Here is a 22,033-nt window from a genome sequence, read left to right as displayed (position 1 = left end):
CACACAGTAGGGATTCTATGATTCAAAGCAAACGAACATTAGTTTACTTGTCATGCTGCCTCCAGAGTAAGTCTCCAACCCACCAGCTATGGAAGGATGAGGTCCCTCATGGGCATCCATAATGGGTGAAACGGCCATCCTTATTCAGGAGATCAGGACTGCAAAATGTTTTCAATCACTCAATCTTTATTTTCTTCTACAATTTGATAGACTTTTAAAGCTCAAGGACACAATGACTGCACTTTTCAACACAAAGTCTTTTTTTCCCCATTTTGGTCTTACTGCACAAATGGGCCTCAGCTCTATCCTTTTTTAAAATAAATTGTTCTTCCCTCTCTGCAAGAATGTACTTCACCACCATCACTGCCTATCATGATGAAGGTAGTTATGATAGGATGGTCACAAAATATATCAAACAGTAAGACAATCATTTCCACAAACCTGATGCCCAAATGGATTTTCCATTTCTTCCTCCTTAGGTGTCCTCAGATCTTCCATGCTTTTGGCTTGGCTGAGGGGCTGGTGTTGCGAGGTTATCTTTATATTGCCGAAAATGTCATCCAATAAATTCACATCAATATTCCTGCCTGGCATGGAGAGGTTGGGAAAGATAGTTGGCCCAGTCCTCTTCTCTGTACTCAAGGCCTCTCCATCAGCTATATCAGATTCCTTTAAAGTTTTATATGGTTGAGGCCTGGTAATTGGAGAAGAAAAATAGACAAAGTTAGGATCGTATCGAAAAGAATGAAGCACACAGACGAACAATTTAACATTTTCCATGACTAAAGAACCTTGAAATGTGAAGTCAAGCCACATTAACACAGAATGAAAAATTTAGTTATATTATTGTCCCAGCTGTCAAGATTCCAAGTTTCATGCCAACATCCAATAGCTCTCAATGTTATGCATTGTGCTGGAGTGAAAGTTATATGTAGGTTTAAAAGCAGCCAGCTCAAAATCAGCCCTGGCTGTGTTAAATGGCAATAAGACTGGTTAGGCCAGATGTCCTACTCCTACTCCAATGTCTTGTGTCCTTTGTAACATTAATCCATGACTGCTTTCCAGCGGAATCCAGTCTTTCATACTGGTTGCTTGACTTATAGAGTCATAGCAATGTACAGCATAGAAACAGACTCTTCGGTCCAACTCATCCTTTCTGACCATATATCCCAACCCAATCTAGACCCACTTGTCAGCACACGGCCCATATCCCTCCAAACCCTTCCTATTCATATACCCATCCAGGTGCCTATTAAATATTGCAATTGTACCAGCCTCCACCACTTCCTCTGGCAGCTCATTCCATACCCGTACCACCCTCTGCGTGAAGAAGTTGCCACTTAGGTCTCTTTTATATCTTTCCCCTCTCACCCTAAACCTATGCCCTCTAGTTCCCATCACCGAGAAAAGATTTTGTCTATTTATCCGATCCATGCCCCTCATGATTTTATAAACCTCTATAAGGTCACCCCTCAGCCTCCGACGTTCCAGCCCCAGCCTATTCGACCTCTCTCTGTAGCTCAAATCGTCCAACCCTGGCAACATCCTAGTAAATCTTTTCTGAACCCTTTCAAGTTTCACAACATCCTCCCGATAGGAAGGAGACCAGAATTAAGAATGTGATAGCTATCTTGACTTTTAAAGCTGCATTTAATGAGAATGCTTTTTAAAAATTTTCTTCTCTTTACAGATTTCCTGAAAGAAGTAATTCTTAAAAGATTTTTAATGGTTTGTTTTGCAGCACAGGTTATTTTGGTCATTTAGTTTACCTTTGAAGGGTTTGTGACCTAGAACCAGTTTTTTTTTGTGGTTATGGACTCTGGTCTCCAAACAAGCACAATAATATTACAATTAGCAGACTGGCCACTTCAGCAGCATAGATCATTTTGAAAAATGTTGATCATACAGTTGGTGAGTTGAACTATGACATTCTCCCACATTGGCTGAGCATCAGTCTCATTACCTGTCCTCATGAATTACTGCTGCAACACCTTGGATCTTAGATTAAGAAAGTATTGAATTAATTTCTCAGTCCTGTTCAAAGGATCGCCACATTTTGGTAGAGAAATTAAAGACAGCTCAAAAGGATCTTCTGATCATTTAATATTCACGGTATTTATGGTTATAACTCACCTTGAAAGGTAAATCAAAAGCAATTTAAAACAAATTACATATTAATGGCCTGCAGAGAATACTCAAACCCCAGGAAGTGTTATGTGAAACTTATTACCTTCAAAAGGAAGATCTCGGAAGTAGATTGTCTCGTAGAATAAAACCCTCATTCTGTACCACTCCACTATTTAGTGATGCACTAAAATTGTCATTATTTAGAGAAATGCAGTGCTTGATACATTACAGCAATTGGTTAAAAGGCATATAAATAGAAATAAAACAAAATAATCCAATTCAGTGTTATTAGTTTAGAGATATGCAGATGATTTTTGTGATGTTTTGGTCTGTTTTCCAATATTTAATTTTGAATTATAATTACCACCAACATAGAAATCTAAACCAACCAAACTATCAGGTGGCAATGCTTTTGACAGTATTCATAGTTTAGGTTTTTAAACAATACAAGTCAATTCAATTGTTCTAGCATAGTATTATGAAATGCAAAAAAGCCAGTCTGCTTTCAAGACGTCAAAGCCAGTCCTTTATGCCAATGCCAAAACAAAAGTCCAAATAAATGTTAGTGTTGGTCACAATTTCTAGTCACTATACTGTGTTCCTGGTGGTTGACTTGTGACTGGCAAAATGGGGACATTTGAAATATTATTTTAGATTATTTCAGACAGTCAGACAAAACCAGAAGGAAAATTCAAATTTAAACTCTCAAACTAACAAAACATATAGCATTACAATTGTCACATATGCTCTTAGTATATTTTGATAACTCATTCTTTTCTAATAGATTGGGAGTGAGTAAATGGTTACTATATTACAGACAAACATCCATTTTTCAACTGTCATGAAATAAATATTGGCCAGCTCTTGGATTGCAAATATTAAATCAGTATCATTGCACTGTTTGCCTCAGGTACAAGAATAACTAACATATCCGATGTTATTAACCAAATCCATTATAATATGATCAATAGGAATAGCCACTAGATCGATCTGGACATAAAAGTACTGAATCATAACAGAAACCCACAAAGAAAAGGAAATGTAATAGCTTAAATTAGATATTCAATATATGTGGCCTGCTATTTTTCTCAAATCTGGATAACCATGTACAGACTGTAGAAACCATACACTTTACATTTACTCAAAGAAGTCATGCAAAAATTTCTCAAGCAAAAGAATATAAATGAAAGAGTCAATAGACCATTCAAAAGAAGTGAAGAGAAAGCTTTCAGAGAAGGCAGATATAGAGTCCTCTTCATGGTGAAGTTCATCATCAGAGGAATCCTCAGAAAGGAAGACTGTGTAGTGTCGTGTGGGTCTTACGATGCTGAAGAAAACAGGAAGAAAATTTTAATGTACTCACTGAGGAGCAAAGGCTGAAAATCATTGACCACATACAAAGACTAATTCATGCATAAAGATTCTGAAGGGTCAACTTTCAAACCACTATATTTCAAAAGTTGTTTAAATGAAATACAAGCATACATTTTTCATGTTAAGGTATCCATATTTGTTGTAGAATATAGCCATATTTAAATCTTCTGGTATAATTTTACTTCGAAATGTTCGTCTGCTGATTAGGGTCCACATTTAAGCATTAAATTTCATCAATAACAGGAACTGCAGAGTAACAGCTAGGCAAAGATGTGCTACAAGAAAGTCTTATGTTACGTGTTAATATATAACAATGAGTCTCGAGGAAGAATTAACCACTGCAGAGTGAGAGAAAGTGAAATTTGAGTGCAAGTTCAGTTCACCATTATACTAGAGACATTAAAATCACTAATTTGTAGTTCTTAATATCATTCAAACTTTAAAGAGAACAGTTGATGCAAGATGATGATGTTGGACACTATGTAAGGAATCATCATACGTGAGGAAAATGCCTCTGACCTTTTGCGTTAGAACATAAGGTATTCGGAATCTGACACTAAGCCACACCCCAGGAGGCTGCATCATTCCTAGAATGGACATTCCAGGTACTGATTGACACATGGGTAAAACTGATAAGTTAGTGACTGCCCAATGGGAATGAGCCAGGAGGCAGTGACGGGATAGTAAGGACATTTAATGGACAAACTAAATTTTATTATTTGATACCTGCGACTGACAATTCAGAGTAAGCTAACTGTAACAGTCTAGAGGGGGAATACAATTTAGAAATACACTAGTAATAAGAGAATAAATGAGAAAATAGAAATGCGTTTGATGCTGTGAGTACCATAATTCTGTGTTGCCTCATGTTGCTAGAGTAAGGAATATGGAGCATGCACACAATTTCAGGGTGGGCAAAGGAACAATTCAGTGTGAAACCAAGACACAGATTTAGCAGGATTGAGATCTTGGAAACGAGCAGGATCTCAAAGGTAGTAATGTCAAGTTTACTCCAAATTTTCCAAGGTGGGGCATGTGGCAGAATGTGTTTTAGGATTGAGCAGAGTGATACAGATTCAATTCTTAAATTATTCAAATCTTCAGGCCAAACAGAAAATCAGCGGGACAGCATTCCTTAGAGTGCCTCCTTACACCCTCTAGTGGTCAGGTCAGGTCAGGTCAGGTAAGAATTGTTCTGGGTGGAGACCTGAGCAGTGCACTAATTCTCACGGCCATTGTCAGCACACTGTCATGAGGGAAACCACTCCATGTTTCTAAAGGTGCACTTTCCTTGGATATATTAGAATTTGTTCTTAAGTTAATAATTCCTCAGATGCTCATTATTTTATAATGAACTTAAAACATGTATTTAACTATGCTGGCGCACACATAATCGAGAAAGCTGATTATCAAATTGACAATCTTTATTCGATCACTGGTAATTGCAAACCTTTTTTTGCCAAGCTTGTGTGTCAGTCATATATGCACAATCTATACAGTAAATACTGGCAACTCTGCAGAAGGAAATGGACCTTCCATGCCAGCACATCTAGATGAAGATCCACAAAACCACAAATGTCAGTTTAAATCAGTGGCACTTACTGTCTCACAAAGCAGCTGGAAGAGGACAATGGCAAATTCATCACATGTGCAGCAACATAAACTGCAAGGGCAGCGTCAGTGTGACAGCTCCATCACACTCTATACGTCTCTTTAATTTTTATCTTGTTATTTTTGACTTATTTGCAATGATGGACACATATTTTCACAAGATCACAGTCAACAGAGATTGCAAATTTGGGAGCACATGGTCAGAAATTGTGGGAAATATTGCAGAAACTAAGATGCTGTATTTGAATAATGATTGAGCTGAAGACATTATTTGCAAAATAAAAGAAGCCAGGAATGCTGTCCTGGCAACTGCAAAGGTGAAGGCAGATTTTCACAATTGTGAGAGGTGTTAATAGAGAAGAGTGGAAAAAAATTGCTTCTACCAGCAGGAAGGTTGGTAACCAGAGGCACAAAATTAGGGTAAGTGACAAAGGGACCAGTGGTAAGACAAAAAAATTATTTTTAATATGTGTTATGATGCATTGCCTTAAAGGGAGGTAGTACATTCCAAATAGGATTAGGATAAATGTGAAGCAGACAAAAGGCAGGAATATGAGCAAGGAGCAGAGGAAGACGACTAAAAGCAAAATACTGCAGATACTGGAAATCCGAAACAAATACAGAGAGTGCTGGAGAAACTTAGCAAATCTGACAGCATATGTGGATAGAGAAACAGAGTTAACGTTTCAAGTCCAGTGTGACTCCTCTTTGGAATATGACTAATTAGATAGCTCTTCCAGAGAGCCAGGAGATGGCTTGATTGGGGGAATAGAATCATACAGTATGGAGGAGACTGTGAAATACTAAATTGAGTATGATACCTTGGGGTTAGATGCAAACTTTTGTTCAGGGCAAAAGTGTGGAAAACTATTCAGAGCTGCTCTACTGCTCCTTGCCAAAGGAGGCACAGCTCCAAGGAACTTTCTTACCAAAATAAAACTGCAAACGATTTATCAACTGTTTATCTAAGGTAGCTTTATATGTATTTTTCTTTTTATTTATTATTTTATGGAAGTTGGTGTCATTGGTGAGGCCAGCATTTATTGCCCATCCCTACTTACCCAGAGAGCAGTGAAGAGTTTACCAAATTGCTGTGTGTCAAAGGGTCATAATCAACAAGCATGACAGATTTCTGTCGTTAGTGAACCAGAGGGTTTTTTTTACATCAATTGACAATGATTACTGTGGATGCTACTAGATTAGTTTTTTTAAAATTTGGTATTTTTATTGGAATTCAAATTCCAATGACTGGCACTGGCTTCAAATACTATTTCAAATTTATTTGTAACTGCATCCCTCCAATATTACATATTAATTGTTTAATTATCAAGTGATTGTTCATTATAATGAAAAAGTTTGTAATCTTAGATATCTCATTTAATCTCCAAGTGTGAATTCAATTTGTCACGTCCAAGGACATTGATCAGAATTCAAATGCAACTGTGGCTAGGTCAAGAGATTTTTATGATATTTACTTCTTTCTCATAGGAAATAACTTGTTAAAATATAATTGTTGTGTAAGAGCATTGAAATAAACAGAAAGCCCTGAAAACAAAAGATACAATAATTTACATCTCAAATTTTAGGTTTATTGCAGCACTTCACACTGTTGTCAAATCACAGAAAATGAATAAATGGCTTCACCTTGTTGAAATGCTCAATGAGAAACATCTTGCCTTTTGATTTGTAAGATGCCTGAAGGAGGTAATGTGTTCCCATACAGACTTCATGAACATGGTCAGGAAAGGAAAATTAAAATGTAATTCTGTAATGTGTTGCAAAAACATACATTTCTTTCTGGAACACTTTGCACAGAATCAACAATGTTCTTAAATGATAAAAATAATCTGTTTGTAATGAGAATCATCACAATTCTGAAACTAGTGTTATGACCACAATTCAAAGCAGTCAGCATGTTAAACTAGCCACAAACCCAAACTCAAACACTGCACCCATAATATTGACATTTTGACAGCTTCACAAGTGGAAGAAACTGTACAAAAACTCTATGCTTAAGGAATGGATTACCAATATCCATTGGAATTCCTTTGGACTTTGGCACCTTTCTGGACCTTTTCACATTGTGACCCCAACCCACCTCAGCATCATTAAATACCATTTATTCTTGACTGGACACTAATTCTTCTTCTAAAATCTGGATGCTTTAATTTCTGTTTCTTTGGCAGATACAGAAAATACTTTCCTATAATTTCACTTCAGATACAGTTTTTCCTACTATTAGCATCTTAACTATTAGGAAACTTGTCCAGACACAACGTTGCAAAAGAATGATGAATACACAAATGTGCTTTGAATGTAAATGCACATTCAAAGTAGTCAGTTGATAAAAATACATTTCATCCTGGATTGACTTTTTGTATGCACATATCTTTCTCAAGATTGTTGCATGAGTACATCATAAATTATGATTTTACTTTTTGCATGAATCCAGCTGTGCTAGCCATTAATATTTAAATGATTCTGAAAATAAAAGCATTCATTAGTATGGGAACTGTATTTAATACTGAAGATGATGGCTGCTAAACAAACAATTTCCCTTTCTATTTTGCCAATATGGCTCTCTCCCAGAGTTGCCTCCACTGCTGGTACTTTCCACTTATCATCATCTTGTACTTATCTGACAACTGTCCAAGTGTGCTCGATGGCAAAATAGTCAACCAATGAACTCAAATCTGGTTATCACTGGTTGTCGTTTCAATCAAGCAGGCTTTTGTAACCTGGATGGTGTCAAGCTTCTTGTGTGTTGTCAGGGTTGAACTCATCCAGGCAAGTGAGAATGTTCCTTGTAGATGGTGGCAGGCTTTGGGGAGTTAGAGGATGAGTTTCTTGCTGCAGGATTCCTAGCCACTGACCTGGTCTTGTAGCCACTGTATTATTATAGCTAGTTCAGTTTAGTTTCTGGTCAAAGGATGTGGATAGTGGGGGATGCAGTGATGGTGACACCATTAATGTCAAGGGTGTTACATACCAGACCAAAACAAATCAAGGAGTTAGCTTAGACCCTAACATTTATTTTATTTAGAGGCATATGTAAGGCGTTGTGTTTCAGATGTGGTTCAATTGGTGAAACTACTCAGGTTTAAGCAAAACAAACTTTATTCTTACACCACAGTTAAAAGACAAACAAAGAACTGGAATAATTTTAATTCTATAAAAATACTTAACAAAATAATGTAAAAACTGAAAGAACTGCAGATGCTGTAAATCAGAGACAAAAACAGAAGTTGTGGGAAAAGTTCAACAGGTCTGGCAAAATATATGTGAAGAGAAAACAGAGTTAACGTTTTGGGTCCAGCGACCCTTCCTCAGAATGGAGGAAGCTCTGAGAAATGGTCACAAAACCTGAAACAATAACTTGGATTTTTGAGCTGAGCTTTCCCTGCAACTTCTGTTTTTGTAACAAAATAATGTATCATTTAACTTCTACTCATTAACTGTTTCAATATAGGAGCATCCCAAAAACACACCTGTAGCAAAGGCAAATTCAGCAAAACAGATTTCCCTCACTCGCTATCTCCTCCCGTCTAGAAGGAACACTGACAGAATGAATCTAGCATCAGAAAGACAATGCAAGCTTTTGCAGCAGCAGAGAGTGAGCTGTATCTAGCAGCTTCAATTCCAAAACCCCAACTTCAACAATTGAAAGTAAAACTAAAAGCCTGGGTCTGAGAGAGTCTGACTCCACCCACTGATGCTTTTGTCTAATTAAAAGAAAAAAAACACCCAGAGCTATTTGCTCTGCTTTCCATGGAGCAGCGACCTGGGGACCAGGTTTACAATGTCTCTTGAAGAGAGAAACAAGACAAAACAAATCCCTCTCAAAGCCACATCATCGCAAAGGGCAATTATCGATTTTTGGAGATGGTGATTGCCTGCCACTTATGTGGCATGAATGATATTTGCCACTTGTCAGCTCAAATGAGGATGTTGTCCAGATCTTTCTCCTAGTTGTCCATATCTTGTTATATTAGGGCATGGACCGATTTAGGAACTGAACATTTAGGTGCTGAACGTTATGTAGCCATTAGTGAACCTCCCCACTTCTGACCTTATGATGGTAGTTTAGAAAGTCACTGATGAAACAGCTAAAGTTGGTTGGGCCAAGGACACTTGCTGAGGAACTCCTGCAGAGATGCCTCGGAGCTGAGATGACTGACCTCCAACAACTATACCCTATCTTTTTTTGCACAAGTATGACAACAACAAGTGGAGAGTTTTCTCTGGTGCTCATTGATTCAAGTTTTGCTGGTGCTCCTTGATGCTACATTTGGTCAAATGTGGTTTTGATGTCAAAGACCGTAATTCTCACCTCATCTCGAGGATTCAGTTCTTTTGTCCATGCTTGGATCAAGGCTGTCATGCGGCCAGGAGCTGAGTGTCCTGATTGAACCCAAACTGGGTCAGTGAGTAGGTTACTGCTGAGCAAGTGCTGTTTGATTACACTTTCATCAGCTGACTGATGATTGAGGGTACACTGATGGGGCAGTAACTGACTGGGTTGGATTTGTCCTGCTTTTGTGTACAGGACATACCTGGGCAATTTCCATATGGTCAGGCAGATGGCAGTGTTGTAGCTGTACTGGAACAGCTTGGCTAGTGGAACGGCAAGTTTTACAGCACAAATCTTCAGTACTATTGCCGGAAATTTGTCAGGGCCCATAGCCTTTGCAGAGTCCACTATCTCCAACTGTTTCTTGATATCACATGGAATGAATTGAATTGGCTGAAGACTGGTGTCTGCAATGTTGGGACCATAGGAGATGGTTGACATGAGTCATCCACTTGCCATTTCTGACTGATGAGTGTTGTGAATGCTTCACATCTCTCTCTTCTGCTGTTATGTTGGCCGCTGATGTAAGGACACATTCAGGGGCCACAGCAAAAACAAGTAAACAGGCAACAATAGGAATTGAGTCATCAGCTCACCTCATAGCTCTTAAATAAAACAAAGACGGTGGAATTTCCCACATGATCTCCCACCATAATTTGGACACTCAGCTCCTGGCCGCATGACAGCCTTGATCCAAGCATGGACAAAAACTGGACAAAATGTGTAAGAAATATTTATCCAGGATTGCCACTGAAATTACAGCAGGGGAACAGACAAGACCTTGGGAAATTCTACCTCTTCCTTGCTGACATTTCAGATTATTGGTAACTCAACTATTCAATTTCAGTGAATCAATATGGTCAGTCTTATATTGAACTGTTGAGCCATCCTTAATAGGGAAGGCTTCTCCTGAATAATGAGTCCTTGTGGCAACATGATCTCTTAAAGCACTGGTCACTTTCTGGTATTTTGATTGATTGGTATATTTTTGAATGTGAGTTCTGATTGAGAGTGCAGGTAGAGTGTTTCAGTGGTCAACATCACATCGACACCTAATCCAGTCCATGCCTAACATCCACCTCCTGGCGGGGACTCTTGGGCAACAACATCAGGAACCTTGGCCCTTTTTCTGTGTCTAGGCGGAGAGATGGTGATAAAATGCTGCAGCACTGCACACACCATTTGATATGAAAGTAAGGCCCTTACTTATAGCATAATAATTCCTAACTTGAAAACTGTAATTGGGGTAAAGTTTTAAAGGATGCTGTTTCTTATTTGTCACAAATGTGGGGAATACTGCACCCAACACATTCCATACAATTTCTTGAAATACTGTGCCACTCCAAGTGTATGATTATATATCAGACTGTTCATTAGGATGCTGAAGTGCAGTCATAATAATGTGTTCCTCAGATCCAATATATGGATGCAGGGAAAAGCAGAAGTTATATAAATCGCAAAAAAAACCCACAAGTCTTAGAACATTGAAATGTTTAACTATTATAAACAATTATTTTGCAAATGTGACTACAAGGGTCACATTGAGCTTTCCTCAGTGTTTCTCTTGATTTCCAGTCTCCTGTTAAATGACTAGAAATATAATCTCAGCAAAACACTCTATATTCTTAATTAATCTGACTCAGTATCCATTCTGACGTTTACTACCTGCTTGGATATCACACTGAGGAATCTGTCTGTGGAAAGGCAGGTCGCAGCAAGGGCTGGTACATAGAAAACAACCATAAATAAGGAAAAAGATTTTCTGTCTGTCTCAGCTATAAACACCATCAGGCTCTGCATGACTGCACCAACCCCTGCCTCCTAATCCCTTGGCTGAGTTACAATGTGGATGACTTGCCCCTCTATTTTAATGTCTCGTTATCATGTCCTCTGTTACTGTTAGCATGTGACAAAAATGACAGCAGAGGCTGTTCCTTGTAAAATATCATGTAACAAATACAGCTCTACAAAATTCAAGATTCGCTTCATAGCTTATGATGGTGTGGGTTTATTTTAATGAGGAAAGACCACATCTTCAGGGTATTTTTTTTCTGCCAGAATGCATTAAAAAGTGAATTTCAATCAAGTGATTAGAAATGAAATGTGACAAACCCAAACGTATATAAAATAAATTGACACCAATAATAAAAGGAATTTTCAGATGTTTGATTTTATTATAAAAGGAGCCTTGTCATCTAATATGAAATTGTTTAAATATGTAAGCAAAGTATTCTATATAGATATAGTGTTGAAAATCTAATAAATAATTATAAGCCATATATTTTCTGCATAGTTAACTATAAAACATGAAGCAAGTATCCAGTGTATAGAAAAGTGTGAGGATTCTTGAATACACGCTCTTTAGACCACCCTACACCAAATCTCAATACATATTTAAATACACTTCAGGGAACAGTTTCGCACACAATTGCTCTGCATTCTGCAACAACATTACCCTTCAAGATGCACTAAGACCAACAATTGAGCTTTCAGCCAGAGCAAATATTAAGTGTGTGTGGTAGCTGTGTTCAGCAAACATGAAATTCACAAAAACTGATGCTGATCCTGTTCTTAATTTCTCTGCCATCCTGCTGTTCAACTGAAATCCTGAGTGTCTGACACAGAAAATGGCTAATAATCACTTTTGCTTCAGACCTGGTGGAAGTGAAAAGACAGTTCTTCAGAACATTATTCCAAAGCACTGTGTCACTCAGGATTCTTGAAGATATCATCGTAAACCTTTGATCCACAATGCTTGTCTAGAATGTGCCAAAATTCAAGTCTTCATTATTACAATGGAAATATAGAGAATTAGGCATGCTCGGAAAGAGTACTCAGAAAAAAAATGTTTCATGCAAAAGCAGTTTCATGCTATTAAATAAATACCAGAGGTTAACATTAATTCAACATTCCATTAATCCATTTACATTTTTACTAGCTGTTTACAAAACTTCCTATTTTCAGAGGCATTATAGCCACAAAACATGGGCAAATCTATGAATTCCACTAATTTATAAAATATTAACCTAAAATTTGTTTCTTAGAAAACCAATAGCTTATTTAAAAGGTGAATGATCTCAGTTTTTTTGTTCTTATTCTGGAAGCGTTCATTAAAAATTGTTTTAATTTGTTGTCACTTCCCTTAAGTTGTCCTGTGTAATATAGCCTCCTTTGGTTCAAGGAAGACAGGCAAACTGCTTCAGAGGTTTTGCCAAAATCATTCTGTAATTTGCCACTGCCGTGCATGTCTATGATTATTTTTCCCTCTCTGTGGAAGTGGCTGCTCTCCAAAACTGGGACGGTGGAATATGAGCAATCAGAAACACGAGCTAGTGCCATATGGCTGTATGGCATCCGATCACACCTCACTTTCCCACTGGTGCTGGATGTAGTTAAATACAAAGCACAACTCTGTGCTGCAAAGGACATCCTTTTGCACAAACATGCTGTCAGCTCAATATTCCCTGAATGTAAGGAACCTGAAGTGAAGTCAAACTTTCCTGCAGCAATTAAACAATCAGCCAATTCACCTAGAGACATTTATGTGTTTTATTAACTTAAAGTTTATATCTTCACAATGGTATTTTCTCCTGTTAGTTATAGTGAAATAAACAGAATTTTTGGAATTGCTTTCAGCTTTTGCGTCAAAACACGGTTGCCACTTATTCTTTTTTCCCACACTGTACCCACAGCAATGTGACCCTTCACACAAATCTCCACTGTTATTTTACAGCAAGTCTGGTGCTGTGTGGCAGGACAGCAAAAGGAATTCACAGCTTAATATCAAAAAATGCACAGCATGTGCCAGAAGACAAGTGGGTTGCTAGGCCCCAAGATCTCTGTCAAATTATTCTGCAATGCTCTGCTGTTCAGAAATCACTTCCACTAACTCATTCCTAACTACCTAGTTTAAAATAAATATGGCTCTTATATACTTTTGTATGGAATGAAAGGGTTCAATTCAACAATTACTTACACTAGACTCTTACCTCAGTCATCGTCAAGTTGGCATACCGGCTTCTCACATACAGAAAGCAACTGGAAGTGAAAAGGCTAGCCTCTCTCTTCTAAATGTGAATAATAAGTTGTAAAAGAGGTCCTGGGTATTTAGGCACAAGAGCATTGAAATTAGGGTAAAGCCTGCGGATGTGAATTAACAGCATAATAACTTCCCAGTGACCAATCAGCTGCTTTGGGACTTCAGTGAGTTTATCTGGTAAATAATTGAGCCACGCACACCAGAAGATTCCTAAATTTGAACTCTGGTCAGATTTCAGGTAGCTGTGTTAGGAGTGTATGAGTAACATTAATGACACCGAAACTGACTCTGGCGAACAAATCAATCAAGGTTCCTGCTTCTATTCAAAAGCAAGTGTCCTGTGTACATGAAATAATGCTGGGATTTTCAGCAACAGAAAAAGAAAGTTTTTCACATAACTCCTCAATGATTTTAATGTGCATTTTGTATTGACTTGTTATTTAGATAAATACAGGCGTTAAGGACTAAACAGGCTTCCAACCAGATGCCCACAGAGATTGTTAGGAAAGAGACAACAGGCATATTGCAAAGTGACAGCAATCTGTATAAGATCTGGGACCATGCTGCCCATTAGATTAACCTGCTCATCGCTTTCATGGATGGCAATCCAATGGAATGGATCACCATTTCATTCCATGGAAATTTGAGATGATGAGCAGTCAGTGCCAAAACTCTCACTAGTTGCTGTTCTTCCAGTGGTACCTATCTCTAATGTACCTGTACTTGGAGTGGTGCACCTGTTTAAAAAAAAAAAGATTCCACCACCCCTTCTTCCTGAGGACTCATTTCCCAAAGGCAGCCACATTCACTAATACAAACATGCTTCAAGTTTTGTAAACTGTTTGAAAGGCAGCTGGGAGAGAAACTGGAGGATCTCAGGCTTTTTGTTTGGTGTAATGTTGTCCTGATGTATGTTCTTTCCCTGGTAAGGGTAGGCGGAATAATGAGGGCTACTAGTTGGAGGAGAAGCTCTTGAATATTCAAAACAACGTTTGAATTTAGGTAGAACCTTGCAACAATAACTGCAATGTAGGACAATGTTCAACCCCATCAAATTAAGCTGAGACTAAACTCAACAAAGTCATTCAGATATTCAGGCAGACATCACAGGAAAATAAAATGATTATATAACCTGTGGATGGTTGACAGCAATTTCTTAAGTCTGGTCCACCCATCATATCATTGTGCCACACACCATTGGGGGGTTAACTCTTGATGATTTTTGAAATGACCTAACAAGCTCCAATTTTATAAATAATCATTTTGCTAATAAGTGTGCTATGTTGGCACCACCCATACTGCTGTTTTACAAATACAATATTAACACACTAAGAACCACAGATGAGTCCAACAAACAAGAGGGAATAGCAAGGAAATGGAATGCCCTGAAGGTGAAAAGACAGAAAAATGACATGTAAATGATGTTGGTTAATGAGGAAGAAATTAGTGGACTCCTTTGATAATATCAGAACCCTGAAGAATTATGCTGCATCCTTTACTTGTAAACAAAAAGTGCAATATTTCAAATGAAATATTGCACTGCAATATTGTGTGATTAAACAAGAAACAATAGAATGGAAAAGCGAATTTAGAAGCCAATACTTAAGAGTACAAAATATAACACCATCTGAGCATAATTTCAAGATGTTATCAGAACTCCAATTCTCAGAAACAAAGTTCCTGAGGTCATCAAACATTCTGCTGTCTACATATAAGTTTCCACCAAGTCCTGTTCACCCAGCAGTCCTATTCCTATTGATATATCCTGACTCTTTGGTCAAACAACGCCTTGATTCAAAAATTCTCAGATTGGTTTTCAAATCTGTCCATGACCTGGCCTTTCCTGATCCATGTATTTTCCCTCCGAGCTACAACACTTCAAGATAACTCCACTCATCCAATCCCATAGAACATCATACTACAGAATCATTATGGTGCAGAAAGAGGCTATTCTGTGTGTATTCTGTCATGTGTGTACTGGATTTCTTAGCATTTTACCTTTGCTCCAATCTCCTGCCTTATCTCTGTAACCCAGCACATTGTTTCTATTCAAATTATCGTCCCAAAGCTCTCTTACCACACGAAAGGTTGACAGATAATTACAAGTTTTTGTTAATATGTTTAGATGAACTAGCAGTTGCTCCCTTAGATTGCATGGTCTCCATACCTTGCTAATTTACCTAATTACTTTGAGTGATAGTTAAGAAATATGATTCAGGCCTTCCCACTTCCATATCCTTCTAAAGCTAGTCTATCAAAAATCTAGTGCATTTAGTCCTATTAACACCGCACCAGGAAACAAAATGAAATGCTTAATTGAAATGCGTCAATTAAAAAAATAGATTTTACATATTGAATATATTAACCTCTATGACACTTCATCTCAAAGGAACTAAGCAGCTCATTGGGATTCACATACATTCTAAGTAGTGAATTGTTTGCTAAATATTAATGACGTTCATATAGTTTTATATACACAAGTAATGGAAAAATGCTAATAAAAGATGTAAATTCAATACATTGGGGTACATCCTTCCATTCTTTTTGTAATGGAGTTCAATTATAAATTACCTGACCAGTTCAACAAAGGTCAATGTTCAGTCCTAATTAAAAAATATTAGAAAACCTTAGAGAAGGTTGTTCCCATTGTCAAATTAAAGAGCTACATGGAATAATCTACTAGCAGGTTACTGCCAATTTAGAAATACAGCCCTCACAGATTTCTTACACATAATCAGCTCATGTGGACTCTTAAAAAATGAAAGAAAATTCTCAACTTCAGTTGTATCAAATGTTCTGTCTGAGAGCAAATTTAATGGAAAAGCTACATCACATTATATGTGATAAATTAATTGATTATAAAGTGAGAACAGCACGGATTGTAAATTTTACTTTGAATTAACACTTAATTCTGTTAAAAAAAATATGAATTGTTAACTTTTATGCCTGACAGATGTACATCTCGAGTGCCTTCATTTTTATTTCTACTTGGTAAAGGTATTAAGACAGGAAATTAAAACATTAACTACTTCTTTTAGAGCTATTCTGTATCGCAGTGCTTACCTTATTCCACAAGGAGGCAATAAAGTTACATAACAGAAATGAAGCATTACATGATTGGAATCACGAAAGGGCCAGCTAATCCTAGAATAAATGTTCGCCTAATTTGCAACTTCTGCAAGCTGAAGTTACAAGAAAACTTTGGGTTTGGTGAGAGTTCCATACAAGTGTGTTTTTTGAAAAATGTATTAAAGTGATTACAATGTACAGCAAGAATGGTCATTATTTTTGGATTTCTCCAAATTGACTATCCATTCAACAATATTCAGAATTAAAATATCCAAGGATTGATGAGAGTGCAATATAATGTACATGTATATTCTGGAAAGGAAACTTTGTACTCAAAAGATTTAAACTCTTGTGTTGATTTTCTTAGCTGAAATTAAGATTTATGATGATGGAGAAGGTAGACACTGGAAAATGAATTAAGATCTTGACATTGAAAACCTGAACAAACTGGACAATTTTATCTGGGTTACAATATTATAACATTAAAACAAACATTTAAAAATATGGGTGAAATGTATCACCAGTTTCATCTTAACAAATGTGAGAATTATTTTCTTCCTTTATACTTTTGTGCTACATTTCCATTCCTCAATGAGGTCATCAGGTCAGTGCTCTGCACTCAGGGCTTCACAAATGACTATTGGAACATCCAAAGAGAAACTTGTTTAGCCTATTTTCCACAGGAAAGCTATTCAACTCTGTATAGTGCCTTCCCACATAGTCTGTCCACCACAGGTATAAAACCACACCTTTCAATAGAAGGGAACTCCATTCAGAATTCTATTTTGTTTGACAGCTTTTTAACTGAAATTTATATTAAAAATGAGTTAATAAATGTGCAAGCATTATAGCCAATAATCTGAAACATGTTTATTACTCATTTCTTCTGTATCGGGCTACATTTCTTTCTCAGGTCATCTGTATCTGCCACAGTTTGTGTTTAATGAGAAGTGAGTTTATTTCATGTGCAAAATGTGTTAATAGAGATAAAGGTTTCAGTTTGTCAGTCTTGTCCAATCCTCTGTCTAAATTCATACATATCAATGGTGCTTCAGAAGAACAAGTCTACATTGTCATGGCTTACTGCTGCAATGATCAAAACATAAAGCCACCAGGATGGCGACAACACAAGATAACAAGTAAAAATCTATTGCTGAATTATGGTCTAACCTGACACATTACCTAGCTTCAAACACCAAAAGTACAATTGTGCACTAAATAAATCTAAGCATTAAAACCTCAAATAAAATGATCAGACATGATACAGAATCACAGTTTTACAAAAATAAATGCATTTTGTAAAATAAATTGTCATGCTGCCCTAGGTCTCAACATTTCATTTGTATTACACACTGATTGGTTTAGATGTATGAGTTTCTTACAATCATTGATTCATCTTCCATTTTCTAACTCACAACCGTGCAGATATATTTCTCGCCTCTTACATTTACTTATCATGTGAAGGAAACAGCAACTGGCCAATTTCAAACAAGGTGACCCTAAAACGAACACAGGTAGAGAAACTACCACTGTCCACAAGAGCCCTCAAAACTACATTTCTATTTTATATATATTATACACATGCACACATTAAATCAGAGAATGATACAGCACAGAAGCAGGCCATCTTGCTCAATGCAACTACACTGGTTCTTTGAAACAGCCATCCAATTAATTCTATTCCTATGTACAGTCCAGTCAAATATTTGCCCTTCCGCAAATATCAAATGCCCACTTTAATTTTACAACAGAATCTGCTTCCATTGCCCTTCTGTACAGAGATTTTATTGATCTGTAAAGTACCACCCAGGGTGTCTTTGGCAGTGTGGTTGTGTTCCTATATCTAGTTCTGACATTCTAGCTTCAAGCCCCACTTCCCCTACAGGTGTGTCATATCATATCTGAACAGGTGGATTGACAATTTTAAAAATTATTTTTCTTCTTCCTCAAGTTGGTTTTGGTTCCTTTGTAAATTGTCTTCCTTCTGTGTTTTGTAGTTTATGATCCTTCTGGATTGGAAAACTTCTCCTGATTTTAGATATTTTTGAATCAATCAGAGATACTGTGAAGCACCTTGGACTTCCTTGCTCAGCTCAACATAATTTTAAACAGCTTTATCAAATTTATTTTTGCTCTGGGGAAAACAATTCCATGATACTTAATCCCTTTAATATAACCATAGCCTTTGTTCTGCAAAATCAATAAATTTCTGCACCACGCACAATTTTATTTTGCGTCTGTGAGTACTTGGTGATAAAGAATACTTGAAACTGAGAATACTTTACCAAGCAATAGCTTAGAAATTCAACAGTAGTGAAGCATGACTCAAAAAACGCTGCCCAAAGTGTTCTCTGTAATGTGGTTTACTCCTTCCTCCAGGGAAATTTAAATCTGCTCTAAGTCATGCTCATTGTCAAGCAGCGGCTATGTCGTCAGCAAAATGGCAGGCAGCCAACCAAATTGAAACACTTGCACGCGCACACTTGAAGAAAACCAGGAAGTTAAGTACTGAAATAATTATGAACGGATTGAGATAGGGTTAGGCTTAAATAAGGATTAAAAATTACATTTTAAACAAAATCTAAGTTTATTTCCAGAAAAGTCTGATAATGAACATTTAGAAGATTAGCTTTTCAAGTCCATTCAGCACTGATTACGAAGTTAATTTTACCATAAAAAATCAATTTAGAGTTTATTCATCTATTTTTAAGGGATTTTTTCAAACAGGAGAGCAACAGAAAAATCAGCAATTCCAATGAATAGCCTGTTTTCAATTTGGGGGTTGGGGAGAGGTGAGAAGTCTCTGGAGAAGCTTGAAATCACTGACAACTACTTCTAGATTGTCATACTATTCTATGCATGTGCAATCTCCAGAAGTTGTTGTCACTTTCAGTAATGACGGCAAACATTGGCAGTTTTATGAGCAACAAAGCAGCACTCTGTTCCACATAAAGTTGCAAAAAACTTGGATAAGTTAATATCGTCTGTTAGACAATAGCTATACATATTTGAGAATTTCTTTCCAAATGATACTTAAGTTTCTTCACCAAAAAGTACAGACATTTGCCTGTCACATTTTGGTGGCACAAAAACAATACTGGGATATATTTAAAAGAGGTAATATTTCACTCTATGTTTAAGATTATTAACACCTTAAGGATTGACCCAGTTCAAATTGCACCAAACTCTAGGGAATTAGTCATCCCAACTTCAAATGTACAATTCTGCTTGTTGTTCTACCCTGACTCACAGCCCAGTCTGAAGCATGTTAATTTTTTTATATTCCTCGATGGCAGCATCTTTTTTTTCTGTTTCTTAAAATTCATTACTAATAACAACATAAAGCCAAATATATGCCAGCTTGTTTCATTCACCAACAATGGAATATAGAATGGATTGGACATACGTTTATGTTTAATGATAGATCACATTGCCCAAGTAGAAAAGTGACAATCTAGTGCCAATATTTTATCAAAACCAAAGCAGAGGTTCTTTTTAACTGATGTGAGAGACCCCTTGAACTTAGTTACCGAGTTAACATTGTCAAGTTAAGACAATTTGACATGTTGCTATTGCAAAATATCATAGAGATATGAGAGCAGGCAAATATGGAAATTAATCATAATAGAGATATTATAGATGTGTAAAGATTTTAAAACCTGAAAAGTTGTAAGTGAAGAATATTTCTGTTTTGCCAAGGTTAACACATCAGATTTACTTTTACGTATATTACTTGTCTAGCAACTCTTTGTATAATGTAACATGAAAAACATTAACTTAAGTTACACAATAAATCACTTGTACACATACCATATGTTACCTGACAATTTAGTTCAGGCAAGAATAAAATAATTCAACATCGTAAATGTGGGGACAATATGCTAAGCTTGCTGCCTATAATTAGCTGCAAATTGAGAAAGTTTGAAGGGTTAACTGTAAGCATGGTTATATATGTTTAGTTTCTTATGTTAACTTTTAACTGGTAAAGCTAGCAGCTAATACTTACTGCTCTGGACTTGAAATGGAGGATATTCGAGCCTCTACTGGCAGTGCATTACCTCTTGGTTTCTTAACTGGTGGTCTTGGAGGACGTGCCTGTTTACACAGATTTGTATTAGAACAAAACTTGTCAGTATTAAAACATTATTGCAGACAGTGTCCTGAAAAAAATCGATTCTAGCTATCCAGAAGTTGAAGAATGAAATGCACAGACTAAAATTTTCAAGTAATAGTTAAATACATGTATGCAGAACAGGCCAAGCAGATATGGAAGAAACCCAAACAGAGAGCTTGTTATCACTTCAGATTTAGTTTGTCAACATCCTCTGATTCAAACTTGCCATTCAGAATAAAGGATACCCTGGTCAACCAAGTAGAGACTCTGTACAAAATCATGAGGCATTAATCTATGTCAAACCCGGGAGGAGTGTGACAATGACACTGCTGTAACCTAATGGATTGAAGAAAAAAATTCTGTTTCACATTTTTCTTAAAACAAAACCTACTTAAGCTTTGGAAGCCTGCTACCAAATAATAGCTGCTATTAGGTCATCAAATGTCTGTCTTGAATTAATCAGAGGAGTTCATGAAAACACTGTTCAATCAACTATCAGCTACTCAACAAAGATACCATCCATGGATGAATAAGGCCTTCTCCTGACATTATTCATTAAACATGTCCCTAAAGAAAGTCAACCAGATGCTTATTTTTATGAAATGTACTGTACATCGCAAGAGATACTGACAATCTGAACTGAACAGATTAATAAATTAAGGACACAAACCTGAAACAAAAGCAAGATGCTCAGAAAGACAGAACAACAAGTATGTTTAATGTAGTTTGTAACATGCTAAGGGAAATCTGTGAGCATTCGGAATGGGAAGAATTAAAGCTGTCAATTTGTGCAGCTCACCATGCTGTGAGAATGCTAAAAAACTACACATTTATAAGTTCAAAATGAATGTGCAGGCAGCAGGGAATGAGAGTCAAATACGAGCAACAGGTTTGGACGATGTCATACTTTCTGTGCAACACCTGAAGTCTGAGGTTGGATTAGACATTAATTCAGTCCAGGGTATTGATTCTCTCAAACCACAGACACCTTGATTGTAATGGATTCTCAGTTGTCAGTGGAAGTACTCAGGTGATTCTCAAAGCCTCCCATGAGACAGTAATACTGAAGAATCCAGCATCACACTGAAAAAATATTTTTCAAAGTTCAGTATAGAGTAAACCATTATAGATGGTTGAGATAATAAATACAGAATCAATATATCATACCAAGAATGCCTGTTTCACACCTTTTGTATTCCTACCAGCCACCAGGTTTGGTGAAACTTTCCATGCCAAACAGCTTCTGTTGGTAGTGTGATGGAAACTGGGAGGGTTGACAGTTCTTAGCATTCCAATAACAGCAGTTTACATGCTTGTATAGTGGTATGTTTACTGATATTCTCACTGC

General features: G+C 36.9%; 1 protein-coding gene across 6 annotated transcripts in view; it reads right to left on the bottom strand.

The window, feature by feature from the left end:
- Nucleotides 1-22,033, bottom strand: part of dennd1a (DENN/MADD domain containing 1A) — a 533,820-nt gene that overhangs the window by 13,927 nt on the left and 497,860 nt on the right. For 4 of the 6 annotated variants that reach the window (XM_087998441.1, XM_043720136.2, XM_043720138.2 and 1 more), the window contains 3 exons: nucleotides 20,578-20,666; nucleotides 3,329-3,454; nucleotides 442-694 (listed from right to left, as the gene is read on the bottom strand). In XM_087998441.1, coding sequence (XP_087854567.1) covers nucleotides 442-694; nucleotides 3,329-3,454; nucleotides 20,578-20,666 — 468 coding nt within the window. The remainder of the gene's footprint in view (nucleotides 1-441; nucleotides 695-3,328; nucleotides 3,455-20,577; nucleotides 20,667-22,033) is intronic. The other 2 variants (XM_043720139.2, XM_043720140.2) reach the window with 1 other exon arrangement.

This window comes from Chiloscyllium plagiosum, unplaced genomic scaffold, assembly GCF_037043375.1.
Source record: "Chiloscyllium plagiosum isolate Xiang-an unplaced genomic scaffold, Cpla_swu_hap1 HiC_scaffold_21, whole genome shotgun sequence".
NCBI lineage: Eukaryota > Metazoa > Chordata > Chondrichthyes > Orectolobiformes > Hemiscylliidae > Chiloscyllium > Chiloscyllium plagiosum.
Note: the sequence above shows the minus strand (reverse complement) of the source record. Positions and strands in the feature narration are given on the sequence as shown.